Source organism: Cricetulus griseus, chromosome 4 (genome assembly GCF_003668045.3).
Source record: "Cricetulus griseus strain 17A/GY chromosome 4, alternate assembly CriGri-PICRH-1.0, whole genome shotgun sequence".
Taxonomy (NCBI): domain Eukaryota; kingdom Metazoa; phylum Chordata; class Mammalia; order Rodentia; family Cricetidae; genus Cricetulus; species Cricetulus griseus.
The window spans coordinates 175,166,850-175,188,445 of record NC_048597.1 but is presented as its reverse complement, the minus strand read 5'-3'; the positions used below and the strand labels follow the sequence as shown (position 1 = coordinate 175,188,445).

Here is a 21,596-nt window from a genome sequence, read left to right as displayed (position 1 = left end):
GGGCCAGTCAGGGCAATTTTTGCTTTCGGGGCAGTGATCCAGCTGTGTTCCTTTTAGAGCGTTCTAATTTGGATGTGGCTTTCGCTTTCTGGGTTGGCTTACTGGGCTGAGGTTAGCTGTGGCCCGTGTCTTGGGTCAGGACGCATGCACGCTGAGGCCAGCTGTCTGGCTTCTCAGATACTCACAGGTAGTACTGGGCTCTTGGGGGCTTGGGGGGGGGTAAGCTGTTTGCTCTCTGTCAGATGGCAGACTTTGGAGGGCTAAGGCAGGGTGGGAGGGTGAAGTACAGTTCCAAGAAACGGCTCATGAGTGTGCCACCACTGAATGGCAACTTCACTAGGGAGTTAAGCCACATCCCCTAGAGACGACAGTGACAAGAGCAGCCGATCTGTACAGGGACAGGCTCAAGGCCACAGCTCCTCAGGGGGCAGAGATGGTAAGGCAGGCATGTCCTAAAGCCTCCCTTCTTAACCTGACCTTGAAGGATGGGGACAAGCCAGCTAAGCTGTAGTCCTAGAGCAAGGCATTTCAGAGTTAGGAGTCAGTGTGTTAGGATCCAGGTTAGGAGCCAGAAGGCAACACTGGACAAGTCTGAGCATGGCCGAGGCCAGGAGCTGATACCTTCCCTTAAGGCCCAGGTTCCTTCTAGGCACCCTGTACTTGGTGGTGGAATGAATGCAGGATATATTGGCCAACAAATGGAATGTCAGGGCCAGGCCTTGCATTTCTTTTAATGGAGCTGCCTGCCTTCTCATCTCCAGAAACCCCACCCCCTGGCTACCTGAGTGAAGATGGAGAAACTAGTGACCACCAGATGAGCCACAGCATGGATGCAGGTCAGTAGTGTGTGCATTCCTGCAGACCTGTTCTCCCCCGCTTCTGTCTCCCTGCTTTCCTGTCTGGCTAGTGTCTACAGAGTATCCCCCGTGTGCCTCGTACATCACTGGTGGAAGGAACTCTGTGCCATAGGGACACAAAGTGGTTTTACTGGCAGTGTAGCCTGTCCCAGATGTTGAGGTGTTAGACCATCGGGTTGGCAGAGGGTAGAAGGTGGTTCCCACACTCAGCGCAGTGCAGGTGAACAGGGAGGGGAACCTGCATGGAGGAATGGCCTTTGCTGGTGGCCAGCAAAGATACCAGAAGCAACTTTTTTTTTCTTTTTCTTTTTTTCCAAATGTAGTGGCCAACTGTGATCAGCGTGCCCCTGCTGGGAGGGACTGGCCCTAGTTTTCTCCTGCTATGTTCCCAGATGTTTCTTGTGTCATATGTTATGGGACCAAATTGGTTCCAAACCAGCAGCTTCTAGGATAGAGCCCCAGCTGCCACACAGGACCTGTTCTATAATGTGTGGCGGGTGAGGAGGGAGAAAAGGGCCCAGCAGATGTTCCGTTCCCACGGTGGCGGGCTGCCTCACGCACAGACCACAAGAGGTTACACAATTCACAGAAGGGTGAAAAAGGATCACACGGGGGAGAAGCGTAGTCACAGGGGTGTTGTGCTTTTAGGTCAAGCACACCCCCAAAACACACCCATCCAGGCATGTGGCTGGCAGCATGGACCCAGCTGGAATGCATGGAAGACCTTCCTGTACTCAGTGCCAAGTGGCCACTGCAAACTTGCAGCTATGCACGGAGTGCTGGCATGGGAAGTGAGCCAGCTAGGCAGCCTCCCTCCAGCTGCAGAGCGTGGCTCAGCTCCCCCCCCCCCCATATGACTGTTATAAACAAAATCAGAGTGGCCTGTATGTGGGAAGGACTAGTCATGCATGCTTTCACTGACTCTAGTCTGCTTGCACCTTTCCTTTTCTTGTACCGTACCCCCCTCCTGTATCTCTCTCTCCCCAACAGAACTCTTTGGGGCCAGGGTTTGTGTATCCAGCCAACCTGGGCGTGGATTGGTGATGGTCTCTCTTTCTTCTTTGGTTTTCCTCAAAGTAGAAGCCACTAAAGGCTGATTGTGAAGCCCCAGCTTCGGGGATGAGGCAGAAAAACTAGCTTTGAATTTTGGTGTCTTAGGTCTGAGGGTCACCCAAGTCACCCTCAGGTCTTTCCTGGCAGCACGTGTATGTACCCTTTCAGAATAACCTTTGACCTTCATGATTTGAGCTGCCATAAAACAGGAAACAACTATTAAAGGTTTTCTGTATGCCAATTCCCTAGCACTGATTTTTTTTCAAAAATGTAACCATCTGTTTTGACTTATATAGGTCAATAGATGATTATTCCCTACTTCAAACCAGGAGAACATTAAGGCCCAGTAATGTAGCATATTTTTACCAAAACCACAGCCAGAGTCATGGCTGATATGTGACAAGCTGTCCACTCCCCCTTTTGGCCTCCAGGATTACTCTTTATCTCCATTGGGCCAGGTGCTGCCACTGGGGAGAAGAGAGAGCCTCTCAGAGTTCAGAGCTCTGTTGGGGTGAAATAGAAGAGCCCCAGGGACAGCTCAAGGCAGCTTCAGGGCTCAGCCTCAAGGTCTCATGGATGTCAGGGGTGGGACCAGGCTGTAAGACATTCATAAATAAATAACTGAACTCCAACGCACATGGGAACAAAGGAGGATAGGATGGGGCCCATGGAAAGGCAGCCACTGGCTTCTTTGAGAGAGAGAGAGAGAGAGAGAGAGAGAGAGATTTTTCTGGGTAGCCAGCGGTAGAGAGAAGATCAGAGTATGAATTAGGTAGAATTAGACTTCTCCACGTGTCATCTCAAGTTATCAAGTCAGTTGCTGAGTTGCAGGATTTCTGAGGCAGATCTGTGAGTTTCCTGAGGTGATTCTAAGTACCTTAGAGATAGACTGTGAGTTGGGGATGAAGGGAGGAAGGGAAAGAGGGAGGGAGGGAGGTCACTCCTCCACAGCACAGGGTTGTGCAGCACAGGGATGGGTCTCCTTACCCTTTTATTTCCTCAGGAATCGTTAGCCTTTCCTGAGGGCAGGTGTGTGAACTGGCCTAGCTGAGCCCACCACAGCCTGTGCTGAAGCCTTCATAAGGTGCTTGGGAGGCCCTCTAAGGCTAGCTATTCAATCCATCCGTTCCATAGATAGGACAACATGCCTAGATGTGTAGTGGGGAGTGTATATGGTCAGGCCAAGACTGGGCTGCTCCTGGGACTCAAGCCTTGACCCAGGGCTTCCTGATGGCATGGTGAGTGATCCTGTCTTGGTTGTAGAATACTCCACCATCTTACAACTGTGTCTCACCTTGCAGGCTCTCCAAACCTATCCCCGAATCCGATGTCCCCAGCACACAATAACTTGGGTGAGTATTCATCTGTAAGGTGGGGACAGCCCTACTCCTGGCTGTAGCTCAGCCGACTGCCTCAGTGGGAAGGGACAGTGAAGGTGAGCCCTGCCCCCTCCTTCACCACCAACCCAGCTTAACCCATGGGGTTTCTGGTTACAGTGATCCTGGGGTCACCTCAGAACAGGGAAACCCGAGATCAGTGATGTCAGGAAAGACAGCCTATGCTGGGGTTTGTGTTTCCCCTGGGCAGCATTCAGACGTGAGTGAACGAAATCTCCCAGACCTCAGGCCCAGGAGACAGGGGCCTCAGTCAGCCAAACACATGTGTGTGGCTTGGGGCAAAGCCACAGGCAGCTGCCCAGACTCAGCCCCCGGCTCCCAGAAGCTTGTGTCAGACACACGTTGGGATTTCAGCTGAGGATATCATCTCATAATAACTTGTTATTTAAGCAGCAACACATAAGGACTTGGGGGAGAAAGCAATGTGCCCACAATTGCATTGCCAAGCACAAATGTTTTACCATGGTCTGTCTGGTGCTTGTGGGGAGGTGTATACACGTGTGTCGTGCCACTGAAACCATGGCCCGTCTGCCTTTCCCGTTCACTGCATCTGGCACTCTGAAAATGTGTTTCTCTATTTGGATGTCTTGATTATCACAGTATTATCTCACGATGTTTGTATCAGCTGACCTCCACTGTTCCCACAACAATGTTCAGCTGTAGAACTGCAGGTCAGCGTTCTGAGGGTCACCCTGCCAGCCTGCTAGCCTCCCACCAGCGTGGGAGAGGGAGGCTCAGCAGGAGTCCTTGGGGCTAGAAATGGCCCGACGGGCTCAAAACAGATGAGATGTCCGTGTTTTTATCAAAGGTAGCTTTTGACAGTCTGGTCTGTAGTTTGGGTTCATGGGGCGTGGGCGGGGGTGGGGGTAGGGGGCTAAGGCTGGCACTTGCTTTGTGGTTCAGGAAAATCGGTTCATCATGGAGAAAAACTGGAGCAGAGTATGTTGGATAGGCTGCTGTGCCCATTTGTTTTAAGACCTTGGCAGATAGCATTAGCTAAAACTCAGCATGTGGAATATTGGGAGGGATGGGAAGAGCCTTTGTAATGGGCCGACTTGTGGGCGGAGCAAAACATGACTTTGAGATACAGTTTAAATTTTTGTAGCATAATATCAAGGGGCTTGGCTGAGGGAAGGTCACATTCCTGATAGTGGAGGGACTGTGTTACTGAAAACAAACTAAGACGAGAAGCCACTAAAGGCTGATTGTGAAGCCCCAGCTTCGGGGATGAGGGCTTTAGATTTATTTTTGGAGTCATTTCACCTTCCTGTGTTCAGGCAGGTGCCACTGCGAAAGCCAGCAAGGTCACAGGCATTTGAAAGTGGCAGCAGCCTGGGGCAGAATTTTCTGACTTAGGATCCCTCACATGCTTTCAAATCTTAGACCTGGGGTGAAGACTGGGAGGGGATGAGCAAAGAGCAGAGTAATGAATGACTGGCTGAGTGTTTCCTGGGATCTCTTCGTACTCCGAGGGCTGATCTTCATAGCCAGGGACAGAAGCCTGCTAACTTTTCACGTCACAGGTTAGGAGAGCCTGTGCTCATCTCAGCCGCACAGTTGTCCGGCAGAAAAACTAGCTTTGAGTTTTGGCTTCCTCAATCCAAACCATGTATAGATAGATGTCTAGAACAGTGGTCCTCAATGTTTCTAATGCTGTGGCCCTTTAGTACAGTTCCTCATGCTGTAGCGACCCCCAACCGTAAAATTATTTTCGTTTCTGCTTTATAACTGCAATTTTACTAGTTATGAATTGTAAATATTTGTGTTTCCCGATGGCCTTAGGCAGCTCCCATGGTAGGGTTATTTGACACCCTCCCCCACCCCAAAGGGATTGAGACCACTGGTCTAGAGCCATGCTGGGGAGAATACTTAGGCCTTCACAACCTAATCACGTTTGTATTTACCTGGGTGCTGGGGGAGCAAGCACAGACAAGGGGAAGCCATATGCAATGGGCTGGGCAGACTCAGCAGGCATGTAAGTGGGACCATGAAGGCCAGGAGGTTGAATGAGATGAGGGACATTGCAGATGGAAGAGCAGGTGTGCTCCAAGGAAGTCAGCGATGTGGCCATCAGCTGGCAGGAAGGGCAGGGGCAAGGTACGGCTGAGTTCTGAAGGCCACCTCACTCCACTCCCACCTCCAGCAGGAGGTTGCCAGTGTGCCAGAGGGGTTATGGTGAGATCCTCATGCAGTGTCACAGAGGTAATCTGGCCACTTGAATTTGATGAGTTATTAGAGGAAAACCAGAAAGAAACCTAAGTAGTTGGTGGCCATCCTGAAGGAAGCTAAGGTGAACAAACATACTAGAGAAATACGAAAGAAATACAAAGTGGCTGTGTGCACAGGACTGGGACCACGAGGAGGCCTGCCGTGATGAGGTGTGAGAGGCCTAGAGAGAAGTGACAGAGGTTGCTATGCCTTGAAACCTCCCTGGAAAGTCAGGGAGGCTGGGGCCCAAGGCATAAAGTTGCAACCACTGCTTCGTGTTTGCTGTCGGTCCAAGGCATTGTTATAGAGCACACAGTGCTCAGAGTGAGTTCCAGGATAGCCAGGACTGTTTGACAGTCCAGAAAAAACAAAAAAACAAAAAACAAAAAACAAAAATGAAGAAGAAGAAGGAAGAGAGAGAGAGACAGAGAAAGACCACAGCAAGCTTGGCTGACGTCATGTCATGGGAGTAGGTAGATTGGGTAGAGAGAAGGGCCTGACTCATTTGAGAGCCAGAGCCATAGGCTAGGGACAGAAGGCAAGGGCCTGAGACCTGGTGGAAGATAGGGTCATGGGCACAATAGCCAGAAGGTAGAGGCCCTGAAGGTCAGTGACAGCGGAGGAGACTTCTCAGGAGTGCAAGATGAGATGTTAGAAGAGGTGAGGCGTGGCACCAGGAGTTTGAGAACAGCCTGCACAGGGCAGTCAGAGTTGTGTGTGGTGCAGGATAGAGCAGCAATGGGCTGAAGGGCAGTGTGGAGATGAGAACACCGAGAGTGTTGCCTTAGTTAGGGTTACTAATGCTGTGATGAAACACCATGACCAAAAGGCAAATTGGGGGAAAAGGGCTTATTTGGCTTATACTTCCACATCATAGTCCATCATTGGAGGAAGTTAGGACAGAAACTCAAACAGGGCAGGAACCAGGAGGCAGGAGCTGATGGAGGGGCAGTGGCTACTTACTTGGCTTTCTCAGCCTGCTTTCTTAGAGAACCCAGGACCACCCTCTCAATGATGGCCCCACCCACAATGGGCTGGGCCCTCCCCATCAATCAACAATTAAGAACATGCCCTACAGGCTTGCCCACAGCCTCATCTTATGGAGGCATTTTTCTCAATTGAAGTTCTCTTCTCTCAGATGACTATAGCTTGTATCAAGTTGATGTAATTATAGCCAGCCCAGTGCTTTCTAGAAAAAGATGGTGACATCTCAAGATTACAGGTATGTCTTTTAAAGATCTTGTTAAGAAATTATTATGCAAAGAGAAAGTGTACAACATCGGGTTATCTTTCATTTTCTTCCGCACTCAGGCCCCAGCACAGGTCTGGGGAAGGCTGAGCTTCCTGCCACAGTGAAACTGCTTCTCTAAATCAGCAGTGCACTGCCCTGAGTGACGGAAGCCCAAAGGCATGACTGAGCCCCAGCAGGGCATGGAGCTTGGAGGCTAGCCCTGGTGAACCCCTGGGAACTTTGTTTTGCAGAGCAGGGACTGTGAGCTGGGCGTGTTTCTGTTCAAAATGTCTAAGTCAGGAAGATTGAGGAAAACAGAGGAAGAAGCAGCAGGTTAGGGAAAGGTGGCAGTTGAATCCCTCCCTCCTTCACAGTGACACCTGTAGGGTGTGGCTGGGCTGAGGAAACTGAGGTCCTTGTAAGAGCCCTGGGGCAGCAGAGAGCTGAGCCTGTTGTGGTAATGGCTTCCTGGAGTGCCTATGGCAGGGAAAGCCTTCCTCTGCTGGGACAGGACTGGGCTGGGTGGCAGGAGCAAAAGACTCCTGGAATGAAGAGAAGCCGGCTGAATCCATGCTGCCAGACACAGTACCTTTTAAAGGCTATCTGTAGCTGCAGCCTTCAGTAGGCTTGTGAAAACACAGGCAGGGGCTTAGGTAAGTGACTTACTGGGTACAGCTGTGCAAGCTGAGGATCTGAGTTCAGACCCCAGGAACCATGGAATAGCGAGTATCTATGATCCTAGCAATCATGCAGCAAGATGGGATGTGGGGACATGAGACTCCTGGAAGCTCGTGGGCCAGCTGAGCAGGGTGGAAGCTGGGAACTGACACCTGAGGTTGTCCCAAGGCACATGCAGCACGCACGCACGCACTTAACATGGTGGAAGGAAGTCGACTGCCACAGGTGTTTGGTTTTCAGCCCCTGCTGTTTTCCTGATTCAGTAAACTGGTTGGAGGCCAGAGCAGCTTATACTCTTTCATTGTGTGTCCTAGCTCTCTGCCTCAACCTTAGAGGCATGCTGGAGTTAGGACCCAGATGCTGGGGCTACAGAGGGCCAACCCCTCTAGCACAGGATAAGGTAGGAGAAGGTGCCCAGGTGGCTGGGAATGAATTACTTTGCATTAAGGGAATGTCTCCTGTCACCTGAGGGTCAGGGTCATACCGATGGGGAAGGACACGCCAGTGAAAGCAAACAATTAAGGAAAAGACAGCCAGAAGGAATGTGGAGTTGGAGGGTAGAATCTTCAAGACTGAGGCAAGGTCATCCTCCACAGATATGGAGGGCCCAGACTAGCCAGGCCATCTCTGCTTTGACCTCAGGTTCTATGGTGCCCACTGTGCAGACCTTTGCCCACACAAGCCTGCCTCAGCTCAGGAGAAAGTTGACATGCCCCTCTGCTCCCCTTTGCTTCTGCTGACTGGAATCTTTTTGCACATGGTTTTAATAGGCACCCCTTAATCCGAGTGTCGCCTTCTGGGTTTTATTCTGTTTTCTTTTCCTTAAACAAAACAGAGAGTCTGTGCCAGCTTGGAACGGGGCTCAGAACTGAAGCCAGCCAATGCGTTAGGCTGGCCAGGGGCCAGTGGAGAACTGAGTGCCCCATGCCAGTGGAGAAGCCTGGCTGACACCATGCTGGTTGGAGGTGGGGGCCCTGATGGCAAGTGTGGAGGTTTCGTGTCTCCAACACCTCTGCTCTGGGAAGAGATTAGCAAGGACTGGGCAGGTTGGTGGGAGCTGGGCTGTGTGGAGTCAAGGTCTTTATTTCCAGATACTCCAGGTATCTGGAAACCTTGGGCTGGTAGAGCAAACCCATATTCCTTGGGGCATCATCCATGGACACCATCAAGTCTCCTGCAGTCTTGCTGTGATAGGGGCCTTTGAACATCAGATCTTTAGGACCTGTGTAAAGTACCTCTGCCCTTGTTGGAAAACCCTGGAACCTGGGGTGTGTTCACTCTAGAGGAATGGCACGGTGGCTGGAGCAGCTAAGCCCATGTTGGCTGATCTTGAAGCACAGTTTGTTCAAACCTTGGTAGATCAGGAAGTGGAGCATGGAACCAGAACTCAGGGCAGGCTGTAACCCTCAAGGCCTGCTTCCAGGGTCCTACATCTGCCAGCTTGGCTCGGTGTCACAAGGTTTCATAACCTCCTTAAACAACAGCACCAGCTAGGAACCAAGTATTCAGTTGTATCAGCCTATGGGGTACATTTCAGGACCAAACCTTAACAACTATGTTCCCTTTTTGTTTGATCTAGGAAGCTCAGAGTCGAGGAGAGTGCTGTCAGTAGCTGCCATCACATACACCAGTGACAGTCTTCTCTCTAGAGTCCTGACTTCTGCTAGAAAAAGATTTGTGTATGGGGGTGGGGGCTACCATTACAGGAAGAAATAGTAACTATACTTTTTGCTTTGCACCTGCTGTAGCTGAAGTGCCTGAAGGAAGCCTCCAGGGCTGGTAGTGGGAAGGTGCGGGGGTTGGGGGGGGGCACAGGACCCAAAGATGCGGCCTTGCAGAGAATCAAAAGCCGTGGAGGGGGCTACTCCAGTAAGCCCCTTTGTGAGCCAGAGAAGACAAGCACCCTTTGAAATGGCAGCTCTTGAGTTGTGCCCTGGTGCCATGACACAGGGCTGTGTGTGTCATGATGGCATGTGCATCTGAGTCCACTCTCCCTACTGTGCTGTTCAGGGTCCCTGGGGGGGGGGGCGATGTCACAGACGTGTTTGTCTATCCTTCCCAAGGAAGTGCACCCTTCCCCAGAACACTGTTCGTCCAGGTATGACAGATACCATGGGTGGTCTGCCAGCCTTTGTTTGGACTGGTGGTGTTGATGTTCCTGGGAACCTTAACACTAACTCTCCTGTGCCTGGGCTAGGCCCACAGAATTCTAGACAGGACTTTGAAATTTGGGGGTGAGGATTTTGTTAATACATATTACCGAGGAAGCCAAGGCTGACCTGGATCAGCCAAAGCTGTCACTTTAGGTTGAAACATGGCAGAAACAGTGACTAAGATGGCCAGCTTCAGCTATCTTCTAGAACCAGTCTTGACATAGATGAGGAAACAGACCAGGGTAGAAGGTCATGTTCCCAGGGACACATTTCAAGGTAGGTAGAGCCTGTACCTGGGCAGTAGCAGCTAGCAGCACCGACAGGTCATCTGACCCATTTTAAACCTTGGCTAGCACTGGGCCTTTTTTTTTTTTTTTTTTTTTTTTTTTAAATGTCCAAAGCAGCATAGCTGACATTCTAGTGGCTAAATTGTTTAGAATCTAGCTTATCTCACTGGAATGTGGAAGCATGGAGCAAAGCCAGGACCGGACGTGGCTATGTGGCTCAGACCAGCCTCAGGAGCCAGGGGCACAGGCCACAGCTGCTCCTGTCTCATCACTCCCCTTCTCTGCTTTGATCCTCTGCCTCCATCCCCTCGGCTTCTTGCTTAACCGTGAGAAGAGAGGGGGGGTGGTGGTGGGAAGCTTTGCCTTTCTGCACCTGGAAGGTCAAGACAGGACCAGGGTGTTCCTAAGTTCATAGTCAAGGTTATCACTGTCAGTATGATATAATGCTTGCTGCATGCCCACATCTTACTTGAGTTAGCTCAGGGAATCCAACCATTCCAGTGGTATAGACGATGGGATGTACAGGCTGACACAGAGAGCATGAATGAATTACTCTATGATTTGGTTAAACAATAGAGGGCAATGGCTGTTGGTGGGGAGTACTTTCAAGCCCAGGAACACATCCGGTAGTGTCAGAACTTGGGAGGATGAGTAGGTATAAGTATGCTATTGGTATCCAGGTAGAGGCTGAGGATGCATTTGACCACCCCGTTATATCTGAACCTATCACTTTTCTCCCAAGCTGCCATCTGCCTTAGCTTAGGGTGTGCTGACCTTGGAGCTGGCTTTGGCAGTGTGTACTATGTGAAGATGGGGGCTGTGTCCCCACTTCACTCTTATAGGACCATCTGCTTGGACTGCAGGAGCTTGGGGCCACTATGTCACCAGGGGCCACCTGGGACCTTCCCTGTGGGCAGCACAGCATCTGCTGTTCTCTTTGGCTTGGGCACTCAAGAGAGAGTGAGCACAGGTCCCAGCAGCTCTCTACAAAGTTGCCTGGTGGGAAGTAGACAGGATTCTCAGGCCAGTGCCAAGCCATCCCTATTCCCTTCTCATGGGAGCCCGATGCAGAGGAGGAGTGGGGACTCTAGGACCTGACAGTCAAGTTGGATGGTCAGGATACTTAGCCTGCACAAAGAAACACAGAATCACCAGGCGGCTGCACGAATACTTGGGAGTATTCCAGAGTGAGGGTATAGATCTGAGATGGGTGACAGGGAGCAGGCGGTGGACTTGAAGCTCCTCCCCAAGGCCAGCAGGACAGCTACAGTGTGGAGGAGCATCTGGAGGCCATGCTGGGCACATGCAGTCCTATAGGAGGCTGTGATGTGATGAGGGGCTGTTTTAATTCCACATGGGTACTGAGACATGAAGTGGAAGGCTGGACCATGTGAGAGGACTCCTTTTTTAAGTCGTCCTCAGCTATCCTAGGAGAGAGTTGGCCTTCATGTGGCTAGTCTGCCCTGAGGAGCTCCCAGCTGAGAGGCTGTACAACCACAAAAAAAATCTGTTTCTTTGTGTCCCATTGTTCTAACAGCTATCAACTACATAAAAGATGGGCCAAGGTTTCTGTTGTGAGACACATGGCCCTTCCTGTTCCTGATTTCTGGTCTGCTTGTTCACACATGAAGTGCAGCTGAACTCACAAGGCCACTGTGGCCATGTCATTACACATGACAGATAACAAATTGCTCCTCAGGCCGAATGACACCAAAATAAAGGCCCTTTGGGAGGCAGAGGTTGACATGGGCTCCTTTGAGAATCTCAGAAGAGAGGCTGGGAGGTGACTTTGTAGATGGCATGACTTCATACCACATCTAGAGCATACTTAGGGCTGCTCACAGTGCTGGCCCTGGTGCTGGCTGGTCCTGACCCATTTCATGTTTGGGCTAGCCTGTCTCTAAAGGCTGCTTCTGTTCATAGGAAGGGTAGACTCTACGGAGCAGGGTATGTGTGGGCTCCGAAGAAATGGACTTGGTTTGCTTCCCTTAGAGGCTGGCAGGGTCTCCCTCAGACTCTGAGGATCTCACTTGCTGGTACCCTGAAGGGTTTGTGCAATGGAAGTTGGGGTCAGGGATCAAAGGATGAGAGCTTTCAGAGCTTCCCTGGGTACCCACTGACCTGGCATACTCTGTTTCTGCAGACCTACAGCCAGTGACCTACTGTGAGCCAGCCTTCTGGTGCTCCATCTCCTACTACGAGCTGAACCAGCGAGTTGGGGAGACATTCCACGCCTCACAGCCATCCATGACAGTAGATGGCTTCACCGATCCCTCCAACTCAGAGCGCTTCTGCCTGGGCCTGCTGTCCAATGTCAATCGGAATGCAGCTGTGGAACTTACTAGACGGCACATTGGTAATGAGTCACCCCACCCCCACTGCTGCCTCCTGGGGGCACTGAGACTCCCTAGCACCAAGTACTGTTGGACCCAGATGAGAGGAGGTGGGAGTGTGGGGTACAGCTGCAGTAAGGGTCTGGACAGGCAGTGTGTAGATGTCACCTGGTCCTACAAGGCTCCAGTCTTCAAGTTGAGCTGTTTTCTTGCACTCTGGGACTCCTAAGCATAAGGGGACATCCCCATTGGGAAGAGCTCAATGTTTACATAACCTCTGGAGTGCTGAGCCAATTGAAAATTAATTTCTGTCCATCTGGAGTAGATTTAGGTGATGAAGGAAAGCAAGAGTTGCACTAGGAAACCATGCGCAGGGAGGTCCCTTTGGCAAGGGGCCAGAGGGCTGATGCCTCAGTAGCACCCTGGCATCACCAAGGCACTTCTGTGACTTTTGGGGGGGAGGTGGAGCTAGAGCAGTGGGGCGGCAGCAGCTGTCCCTCACCAGGCACCATTGCAGTCGTCACTAAGGTAGGTTATTATGGCTGTCCTCTAGACAGCTCAGGTCTGGGTAGTGGTAGAAGCTGGGTCCAGGCTCCTTCGTGTGCCACCTATTCCAACTGCTTTAGGAATTCAGAGCTGCCCACCATTCTCCCACTTGGCTTTGGGCTGGGCTCTAGGCTCCTCTTGTTTGGAGTAGCCACTTGCAGCTCTGTCTGCTGCCCCTCCCCAGCTTGCCTTGTTGCCCTGTGGGGTGGTCTTTCTGACCCTGTGTCTCATGACTCCCTAGGGAGAGGCGTGCGGCTCTACTACATTGGAGGGGAGGTCTTTGCAGAGTGTCTCAGTGACAGTGCTATTTTTGTTCAGTCACCCAACTGCAACCAGCGCTATGGCTGGCACCCTGCCACCGTCTGCAAGATCCCTCCAGGTAAGCCCCTGAAGTGCGGCCCTGGGGTCACCACCCGAGGCATGCCTGGGAAGGCTTCCTTGCCTTTCCTCCACACTGGTGTCCACACTGTACCTGTATAGACTCTTGTGTACCACTGAAGCTCATGAGAACAGAGGTAGCATCTAACAAATCTGTAACCCAGGGCATGGCCCTTCACCCACCAGTGTGAGGTGATCCCTTTCCTTTACTCACTCCTCCAAACAGAAGAGTATTTGGGGGTCTGTGACAGGAACTGGGGCAGGATGGGGAAGGTGCCCCTTCTGTACTCACAGCTTTACAGTGTTTAAGATGAAGACAGATGAGTGTTGACACACAGAGGGCTGTAAATCCCAGGCAAGCAGCTGATGGGGAGAAAGGGCATGTACTTGTGGGATGGATGATCAGGGAGGACACCCTGGAGGAGACATTAAGTGACAGGAGATGGTGGGGTGAAGTTTCTGAGGGCATGTGGCAGGGAGGACACTGAAACAAGGGTATAGAAGAAATGCAGGGTTGGACACTGGCTGGATGTACCATATAAAAGTTAGATGTTTAAAAGGCATTCTGGGCCTGGGATGAAGTGATAGTTTGGGTTTTATTCTGGGGAGTTGAGGGTTTTCTGAGGATGTCTCATGGGTCCCAAGAACTTGTGGGCTGGACCCCACCAAGGAGGAAAGCCAAAGTACTCCTCATATAGCAGGTGGCCTGTGTCAGGCCATTGCCTGGGACACACGTAGCTAGCTCCTCTTCCCATTTGTTGCTTAGTAGGGGACAATGGAGTAGTGGGCTGTGGGCAGAGTAAACCAAAGAACTCAGACAATCTCAGCCAGGAATGGATCTCTGCTCTGGCAGCTTTTGTGGTTTTATTTACAAAGTTCACATCTCTGAGCTCACACTTCCTCTCTAGCAACCCCTGTGGCTCTAAGAAAGGCTAGGGAAAGAATTCAGAATGAGCCACACTTACTTCTCCAAGTCCAAGAGCTGGGAAGAAGCCACAGTAGGCCTGAGCCGTGGAGAGCTGGCTGACTAGCCTGGTGTTCAGTCTTTTGGCTCAGCTAGGGCTGTAGCCCCAGGAGTGGGTGTGGTCTGTGCTTTGGTCTACCCACCTTCCCAGGAGCATGCAGGGATGGAGGTGGAGGGGTGGTATTCCTAGCTTCTGCCTTTCTGCTCCACCTCCCTCCCTGGTGAAGGCTGAGTATCTCTGGTTATATCATGTCAGCTTAGAGTCTGTCAGGGCCCTGACGATCAATCCCCCTCCCCCTTTTAAAGGGGACACAGGATCACCAGAAGAGGCAGGGCAGAGTCCACAGCTGATAGGGTCTGTGCTGGTTTTCTAGTTCCTGGGCCTTGCTCTCCTGGCACCTGGGCAGTAGGACTTCAAACAAGGTTTATTTTCCATGTTATTTGTGCCCATCTCCAGCTGCATTCTGGAGAATTGGGTACATTGTTGTTGATGTCACTGTGGCCCAAGCTTGAATCAAGACATCACTATGTGACCCAGCTCTCTTCCTTAGCCCCAACATGAGGCAGGGCCATCAGAGGAGCCAGGTGGAGGATGCTTCTGACTCTCGCAGTAGGCCCCCTACCCACCTCACTGCACCGATGAGGGAGCACCTGTCCCCAGGTGGCTACCACACCATAAGGCATTGGCAGCTAGGCTCAGGTCCCTTGCCTCTCTGAACCCTAGAGTCCTGCCTCAGCCTCTCCAGAAGATCCCTGCGTCATCCAAGTCCACTTCCAGGCTTCCTTCTTAGCATTTGACATCCCCACAGCTGGAGGATGTGGGCCAGCCTTTAGTGTCCCTTGTACATGCTTCTCCCTGCAAGGGTGTACCAATCAAGTGTAGGAATGGGGAAGCCCCCTCCTTGCATAGGGATGAACAGAGCAGGGAGCCACTGAGTGGAACCACTATGTGCCACCTGAGGCGTGTGAATCAGGCCATTTGGGCATTTCCAGGGTGCTTTATCTGACTATCTGTGGTTGGCAGGCTGCAACCTGAAGATCTTCAACAACCAGGAATTTGCTGCCCTCCTGGCCCAGTCTGTCAACCAGGGCTTTGAGGCTGTCTACCAGTTGACTCGCATGTGCACCATCCGTATGAGCTTCGTCAAAGGCTGGGGAGCGGAGTACAGGTCAGTGACTAAGGAGCTCTTGGCAGGTGGTGGGGAGGAGCCAACTCCAGGCAACTGGCCTAGGTCCCTCGGGGACCAGGGAAAGCAGGTATGGTGGCCAGGTATAGCAGCATGGTCTTTGCCTGGTGCTCAGCAGTTCTTAAGCTTGGTCAGCATCTCCAGGCCCAGCGTGGGGACATTGGCATTATTCTTTCTCTGCTAAAGCCTAGGGAGGGAAAAGAACATGCATGAAGTTAAGTGGAAGAGACGTTCCATCCTGGCCTCTCCTGGCTGCCGCTGTGTTTTCTGTCTCTCTGGGGACAGACTCTCAGGGTGACTGTCTCCCTGACACTACCACTGGCTCCATCACTAGTAAACTCAACAAAGGAGATGTGAGTGTTTATAAAGGATTTCAGTTAGCACTTTAAATATAGCACCAGTAATACCCAGGCCTACCTGGTCTGCTCAATTGAGGCCCTCAGACGGTCTAGACTGGGTTTAATGAGAATCTAGTCTCCTTTCTCCATATTGGACAGGAGCGTTCTGGGAGGCAGGGCTACATGCCCTTCTGCTCCATCCCTCCTCCCTAGCCCCCAGAGCAGACAGACATAGAGGTACCCACACATCAGCTGCAGCCAGCGCCTTGCGAGTTCCTCACCCCTTCTCTTCATTTTTCCAGATGTTTGGAATCAATTTTGTTTTGCAGTCATTCTGCACCCTAGCCAAACCCATTTCAATATTGGCTCTGGGCCACCATTCGTAATGAAATCCCGATGAGCATGACTTATGGAAAGTCGTATTCTCAGCCGAGGATGGAGGTCTGTAAAGCCCAGCTTCTCCATTAAGATCTTAGAGCTGCTGTTCTTTCGTGGATGCCTCATGGTGCCAGGGAGCAAAGCACTTTGGGCCCTTTAATCTGAAATCCAGGGAGGGTGACCAAGCAAGCAACCCAAGTGGTTAGACTGCGGAAGAGCCTTCAGCCATGTTATGATGACCCGGCCCAAAGGTCTGGCTGGAGAAATGCCGGAGCCAACCTTTAGTTCAGGATTTAGATCATTTAGGGAATGAGAGTGAAAGGTTAGAAAATTAATTTGTTAGTGCAAAAACCCCAAAGGAAAAGAACTGGAAGGCCCACTGCCTTCAGGCAGACACCCCAGGCTGAGCGTGAGCCTCCCTATTCAGGCAAAGCCCATGATGATCAGGGAGGGTCAGGATAATGGCCCTGGATGTGTTGGCAGAAGCCCCTCTCTAGGGCAGTGTATCACCATGCAGGATACCCTGCCAGCACACCCCGTCCTACACAGCTTACTGCGTCACTGCCGCCTGGCAGCATGGCATAGCAGCCTAGTGGCGGGTGCGGCCCCTTCCCAGAACAGCCATGCCCTCCTGCAATGTGGGCCAAACAGAGTAAGGTTTCAGGCTAGTTTTCTAAAGCAGCTGTAAGTGGGCCTGCGGCCCAGGTCTCACCTCCAGCTGGCACCCGCATGTCGCCACAGCAGATAGCCTTTGCTCACTGGAGGCTTCTGGGAGCTTGCCTGCAAGCTGCGTCACCAAGTAGTCTGAATTTAGACAAAGTGCTTTGGAGGCAAAGAAATGTGTGGTGTGCCTTGGTTTTTCCAGTAATTGTTCCCCCGCTAGTTCTGCTGGTAAGATTTTCCAAAATAAGCTGTAGATGGGATTATAACAGCTCACTGGGACCTGAAGCATGTGGGCTCTGTCAGTGCTTTGTAAAAACACTCTCCATCAGACAGACATGTCGTGAAAACTGTGGGGCTGACCCAGATCTGGAGAAGGGCTGCAGGTACCTACCCATTGGCAGAGCTGGGAGCCAGGGAGACCTTCATTCTGGCAGGTCACACATGGGGGAACTGACCTTCTTTCTTTAACTCTTTGAGGCCATCTCCCTTCCGCAGTACCTGACTTACTCAAAGCCCTCCTCGACTGGAAGAGTATGGCCTGGTTTGGTCTCATTACTGGTACACCTCTAGGCAGTATCTAGCATGAAGACAGTTCTGGCTTGAAGTGGCTCTGACATGTGTGTCCTTCTGGACATTTTCAAGTCTCCCACCTCTTCCCTCTTTCTGCAGGAGACAGACAGTGACCAGTACCCCCTGCTGGATCGAGCTGCACCTGAATGGGCCCTTGCAGTGGCTTGACAAGGTCCTCACCCAGATGGGCTCCCCCAGCATTCGCTGTTCCAGTGTGTCTTAGAGATACTAGGAGTGAAGGGCGTGGGTGGGGGAGGGTGGGCTTGGGGAAAATGGCCTTGGAAGAGAACTCCATCCAACTTGTTCTTGTCAAAGACAACAAATTTCTCTCAACTAAGGCACCAACCTGTTTCTGAAACCACACACACACACAATCCCAGGGATGATTTATGAACAGCTGTGTCTGCTGCAGTCACGTGCCCCAGTTTGAGGCCCAAATAATGGCTTCTGATCTGGTGGCTTGAGCTAACAGGTGGTGTGTTGCCATCTGACTCCTTGTTTAATGACAGAGATCTGGGATGTGACCATCTAAAAAGGAAAGTGCATTTCTCAAGGCCTGGAGTGTGGAAGAGTGCCCTAGATTCCTGTAGCTGTGGATAAAAACACCAACGGAGCATGTCCTGCCCCACCACTTTCACAGAGAGGGGGGTACCTGGTGAACTGGATGGCCTGCACCGACCGGCATTTTCCCGCCCTCAGAATGCACAGGAACATGCCAGTGGGTAAAGCTGTTAAGAGCCATGTCTTCATTGTTCCTTCTCCCTTGCAAGGACCTGCTGAAGCTCAGTGTATATGGGACATATAGCTCTTATTATCACATTACTCTTAAAGAGACTTGGTGTTGTCCAGGTGCTCACAGAAAGCAAAGTGAGTGCATGGCCAGGCGAGGTGACACCTTATTCTGATGCATATGCTGTGTTGGTTTATGGAGCCAGCTGCGTTAATGAATTCACCTAGCATGGGTTCTTGGAAATGTCTTTTGTTTTACAAAAACAATCCTGGGTACGTACATTGGCTGGAAGACTAGAGTGGACCCAGCAACTGCTGCTTGCCCTGAGGTTTGGAAACAGATTTACAGAAGCCAGTTCACCAGAAGGTAAGACATCCGAGGCCGACATGGGCAAATGAAAAGGGCTATTACAATTTTTTTACACCTTGGGAAATTGCAGGCTTGGTGCAGAGAGGCCTGTCATCTTCACTCTGGGATGTAAGATTACCCAGCTTTGGTAAAGGACTGCCACCGAAAACTGCTGCAGTGATACTGTGTAATGAGCACCGTGCCCAGTGGCAATTACAGAGAAAACGAGTATAAATTATTTCAACTGGAAAAAAAAAAAGTCCCTTTCCCGGCTTTTTTAGAACACAGCACATGGGATCGCCACCTGCAATTGGTACTTCTTGGCTGCTGTTTCTGTTGTGAAATGACTATCCCATGTCTTTGCATCGATTTCCTGCCGAAGTCCTGTCCTGTTCCAGAAGGGAAGAAAGTGCACCCTCCAATGTGATGAATTTTCTGATGCTCCAGAGACTCAGGGGCACATTCTGGTGCCTCTCCTGCAGGATCCTGTGGCCTCTGAAGTGCTGGGAAGGATGTTTCCAGTTGGGCATGCTGTGTTCCCCAAGTCTCCTTTAGATACAAGAAGCCTGTGAGCATCTTCCCCAAGGCTGTTGCTACAGAACCCAAAGGCAGTTCTGAATGCCTACCATCCTCTGAGGGCACAGACAGAGGATGTGAACATTGTGCCAGCTTGAAATGGTCTGTGGACTGCTGCTTCTTCAGACACAGGAAGTCCGTGGAACTTGTATGTCACCCATGCTCTGAGTCAGGTCCAGCACAAGGATGTTCTGATGTGATTTCTACTGAAACTATTGGTGATGGCTCGTGGGGACCTGCCTTATCCATTTGTTGCCTAGTTTCCTAGGGGCTTCCTGTGGCCCATCGTCATCCCCCAGGAGCCTGGAGAAGAGCTCCATACACCCAATGGGAGTCACCCAACAGCCCATTCTGTATCTGGGAAATGCACGAGAACCTGCAGTGCTTAGCTGATGGCTACTCTTGGGAGGCACGAAGTTATCTTTTTTTTTCCTCTCTTCTTGCCAAAGGTGGTTACTTCCTTGGCTCCTTTGCTTTACTGGCCAGTTGCTGGAGAAGGATGTACAAGGGAATTCTAGGCAGGTCTACTCTTGGCATCCCTGAAAATAAAAGGCTTGGAATCTAAAGAATGCCACTCCATGGTGGAGAACACAGGTCCTTTGGGTATGGGTAATCTAAGTGTCCTCCTGAGTTAGTTTTCCATCTTGTCTTGTATGAACAGCATTTGTACTTCTGCTAAAAAAAAAACAGTTGGAAATCAAGAGGAAAGCAGTGAAGCTGCCACTGTGGCCTTTGAAGTGTGTGGTTCCTTTAGGTGACCTGACTGCATGTGCTGTGCCAGCCTCAGGCTTCTGCTGACACTGACCCACATGGCTGGTGCTGGGCAGAAATCCTTCAACATCCTGGAGAAGCTAACTTTGTACCCCTCGCCTCCCCAACTTAACTTAGTGCATGTGGATTGCAGGCCTGTGCTGGCATGTCATCACAGACGGCCACCTTCCAGGGGTTCTGTAGAAGCCCTGGCATTTTGAGAAAGGCCTGGAGTGGAGAGCAGGGACTCTCTTAGGAAGAACCAGGACTCTCTTAGCAAGGCTGCTGGCAGACTTCTCCACTGTCCTGAGAGTGTGTTGTATTATTTTTATTGTCCGTGACATTTTTTTTTTTTTACTCGTTAATGTATTGAGCCACAGTGCTTACGGGGCGTTGTGGTCTTGCTCTTCCCCAACTTGCTTTTCAGAATGGGGATATATTCCAGGGCTTGATGTTTTCACTCAAACCACAAAGGTTTTCTTTAATAGTGTGTGTGGTCACGCATGTGCCTGAGCTGTCTGGTGCAGAGGTGAGTATCTGACTTCATTCTTAGCCCCAAGCTGCCATTTCCAAGGTTTTCTTTGTTATTTACGTCCTTGAGAGGCTGGAAAACTACCTGCACCAGAAGGGACACAGCTCCAGCTCTGCACTGAATATCTTACTGTGTGTGCCCTTTACATTAACAGAACCTGGTCAGAGCTCACTTACATTTCCTGGGAGTGGCATCAGTGTTCCATCATCGGCCTGTTTAAGTAACAGTCTTCACAGTGCTCAGCAACTTCCCAAGTGGGTAGAAAGCCACACCCCAGGATGGGGGTCAAACACAAAGATGTGGCATGGCTGACAGGAGGTACTGGATGGAGGGGAACATGCTTCAGCATGGCCATCACCTTTGAAACGGCCCCTGCAGTTGGCTGGTGTTAACACAAAAGTGATGTTTAGCATTCTGCTCTTTTCATATTTATGTAACAACTCCTTAAAACCATTCAGACAGATAACTATTTAATTTCTTAAAGACAGTTGTAAAGGTTCTCTCCCCCAGGACAGTGACTCGGTAGAGCTGAGGCACAGCCAGTCCTGAACCCTGATCGAGGCTGCAGTGGTTTTTTTTTTTTTTGGTACAGGATCCACAAAATCAGACCAGACTGGGTTAACAAGTGGTGGCATGCACAAACAGGCCGCTCTAGTCAAGCCCAGGCTCTTCAACAGCATGTCCTCTGAACCAATGCCCCTCCCTTCTGGGACTGAAAACTTCACATAGAAATTGGAGCCATCTTTGTCCCAGAAGCCTTTGCTGCTGCCAGGGCAAGTGGGCTGGTGTGGACTCTCATTTAGGGATACCTGGAAGCTGAGATTACTGTCACTATTCAGCCATCCAGGGCTTTAGTATCTTTGTAAAAAGCATGTATTTATAGTGTTTTAGATTTTTCTAACTTTTGTATCTTACAGCATTGTACCCCAATGTTAAGGAGCCGTGTCCCCTCTTATAAGCGCCCTCCTAATAATAAACTTTTCACTGTAAAGCTCCTGGGCTAGAAGCGCAGTCTCATTCCTACTGCTGTCTCCTGGTAAACATTTCAAAGGGAGCCCGGTGTGGTAGGGGGTGCTTCAGAGCTCAGCAAGCGCCAATACCGCAACGCTGTGCCTGGCCCCACTGCAGTGGTCTCTACCTCACCAAGGACACCACACAGGACCAACAGGGGTCCCTGGGTCCCCCAGATATGATACCAGTCTCACAGATGCACAATGTGGAAACCCTCTCTGTTCACTCCCCTTGCACACCAAGAACTTTGGCAAGTGACTGCAGGCCACTATCCCAGCCTAGCGCCCTGCTGCTGGGCCTCCCCTAGCTGTCCTCTGTTGTACTGTCACCATGTCCCCCATGCCAATATATATATATCTTTGCAGAGACACACACCCCTGTAAACCCTGGGGTGTCATTCTGAATTTTAAATTCAAAACAAGAACAAA

At 51.0% G+C, this 21,596-nt stretch overlaps 1 protein-coding gene and 1 long non-coding RNA gene across 5 annotated transcripts in view; one reads left to right on the top strand and one right to left on the bottom strand.

Annotated features, from left to right (window-relative positions):
- The window catches only part of Smad3 (SMAD family member 3), a 117,063-nt gene extending 95,900 nt beyond the window's left edge, over positions 1 to 21,163 (top strand). For 2 of the 4 annotated variants that reach the window (XM_035443757.1, XM_035443758.1), the window contains exons 4-8: positions 762 to 836; positions 3,212 to 3,262; positions 12,008 to 12,220; positions 12,985 to 13,122; positions 15,110 to 15,471. In XM_035443757.1, the coding sequence (XP_035299648.1) occupies positions 762 to 836; positions 3,212 to 3,262; positions 12,008 to 12,220; positions 12,985 to 13,122; positions 15,110 to 15,456 (824 nt within the window). In that variant the 3' untranslated portion in view covers positions 15,457 to 15,471. Of the gene's footprint in view, positions 1 to 761; positions 837 to 3,211; positions 3,263 to 12,007; positions 12,221 to 12,984; positions 13,123 to 15,109; positions 15,867 to 17,320 lie in introns of those variants that run through there. The other 2 variants (XM_027414784.2, XM_035443756.1) reach the window with 2 other exon arrangements.
- LOC118238691 lies at positions 13,945 to 17,324 on the bottom strand. Its single transcript, XR_004769634.1, has 2 exons — positions 15,856 to 17,324; positions 13,945 to 15,459 (listed from the first exon to the last, which is right to left on the bottom strand). It is a non-coding gene; the product is annotated as an uncharacterized LOC118238691 (long non-coding RNA).
- Positions 21,164 to 21,596: the final 433 nt, after the last annotated feature.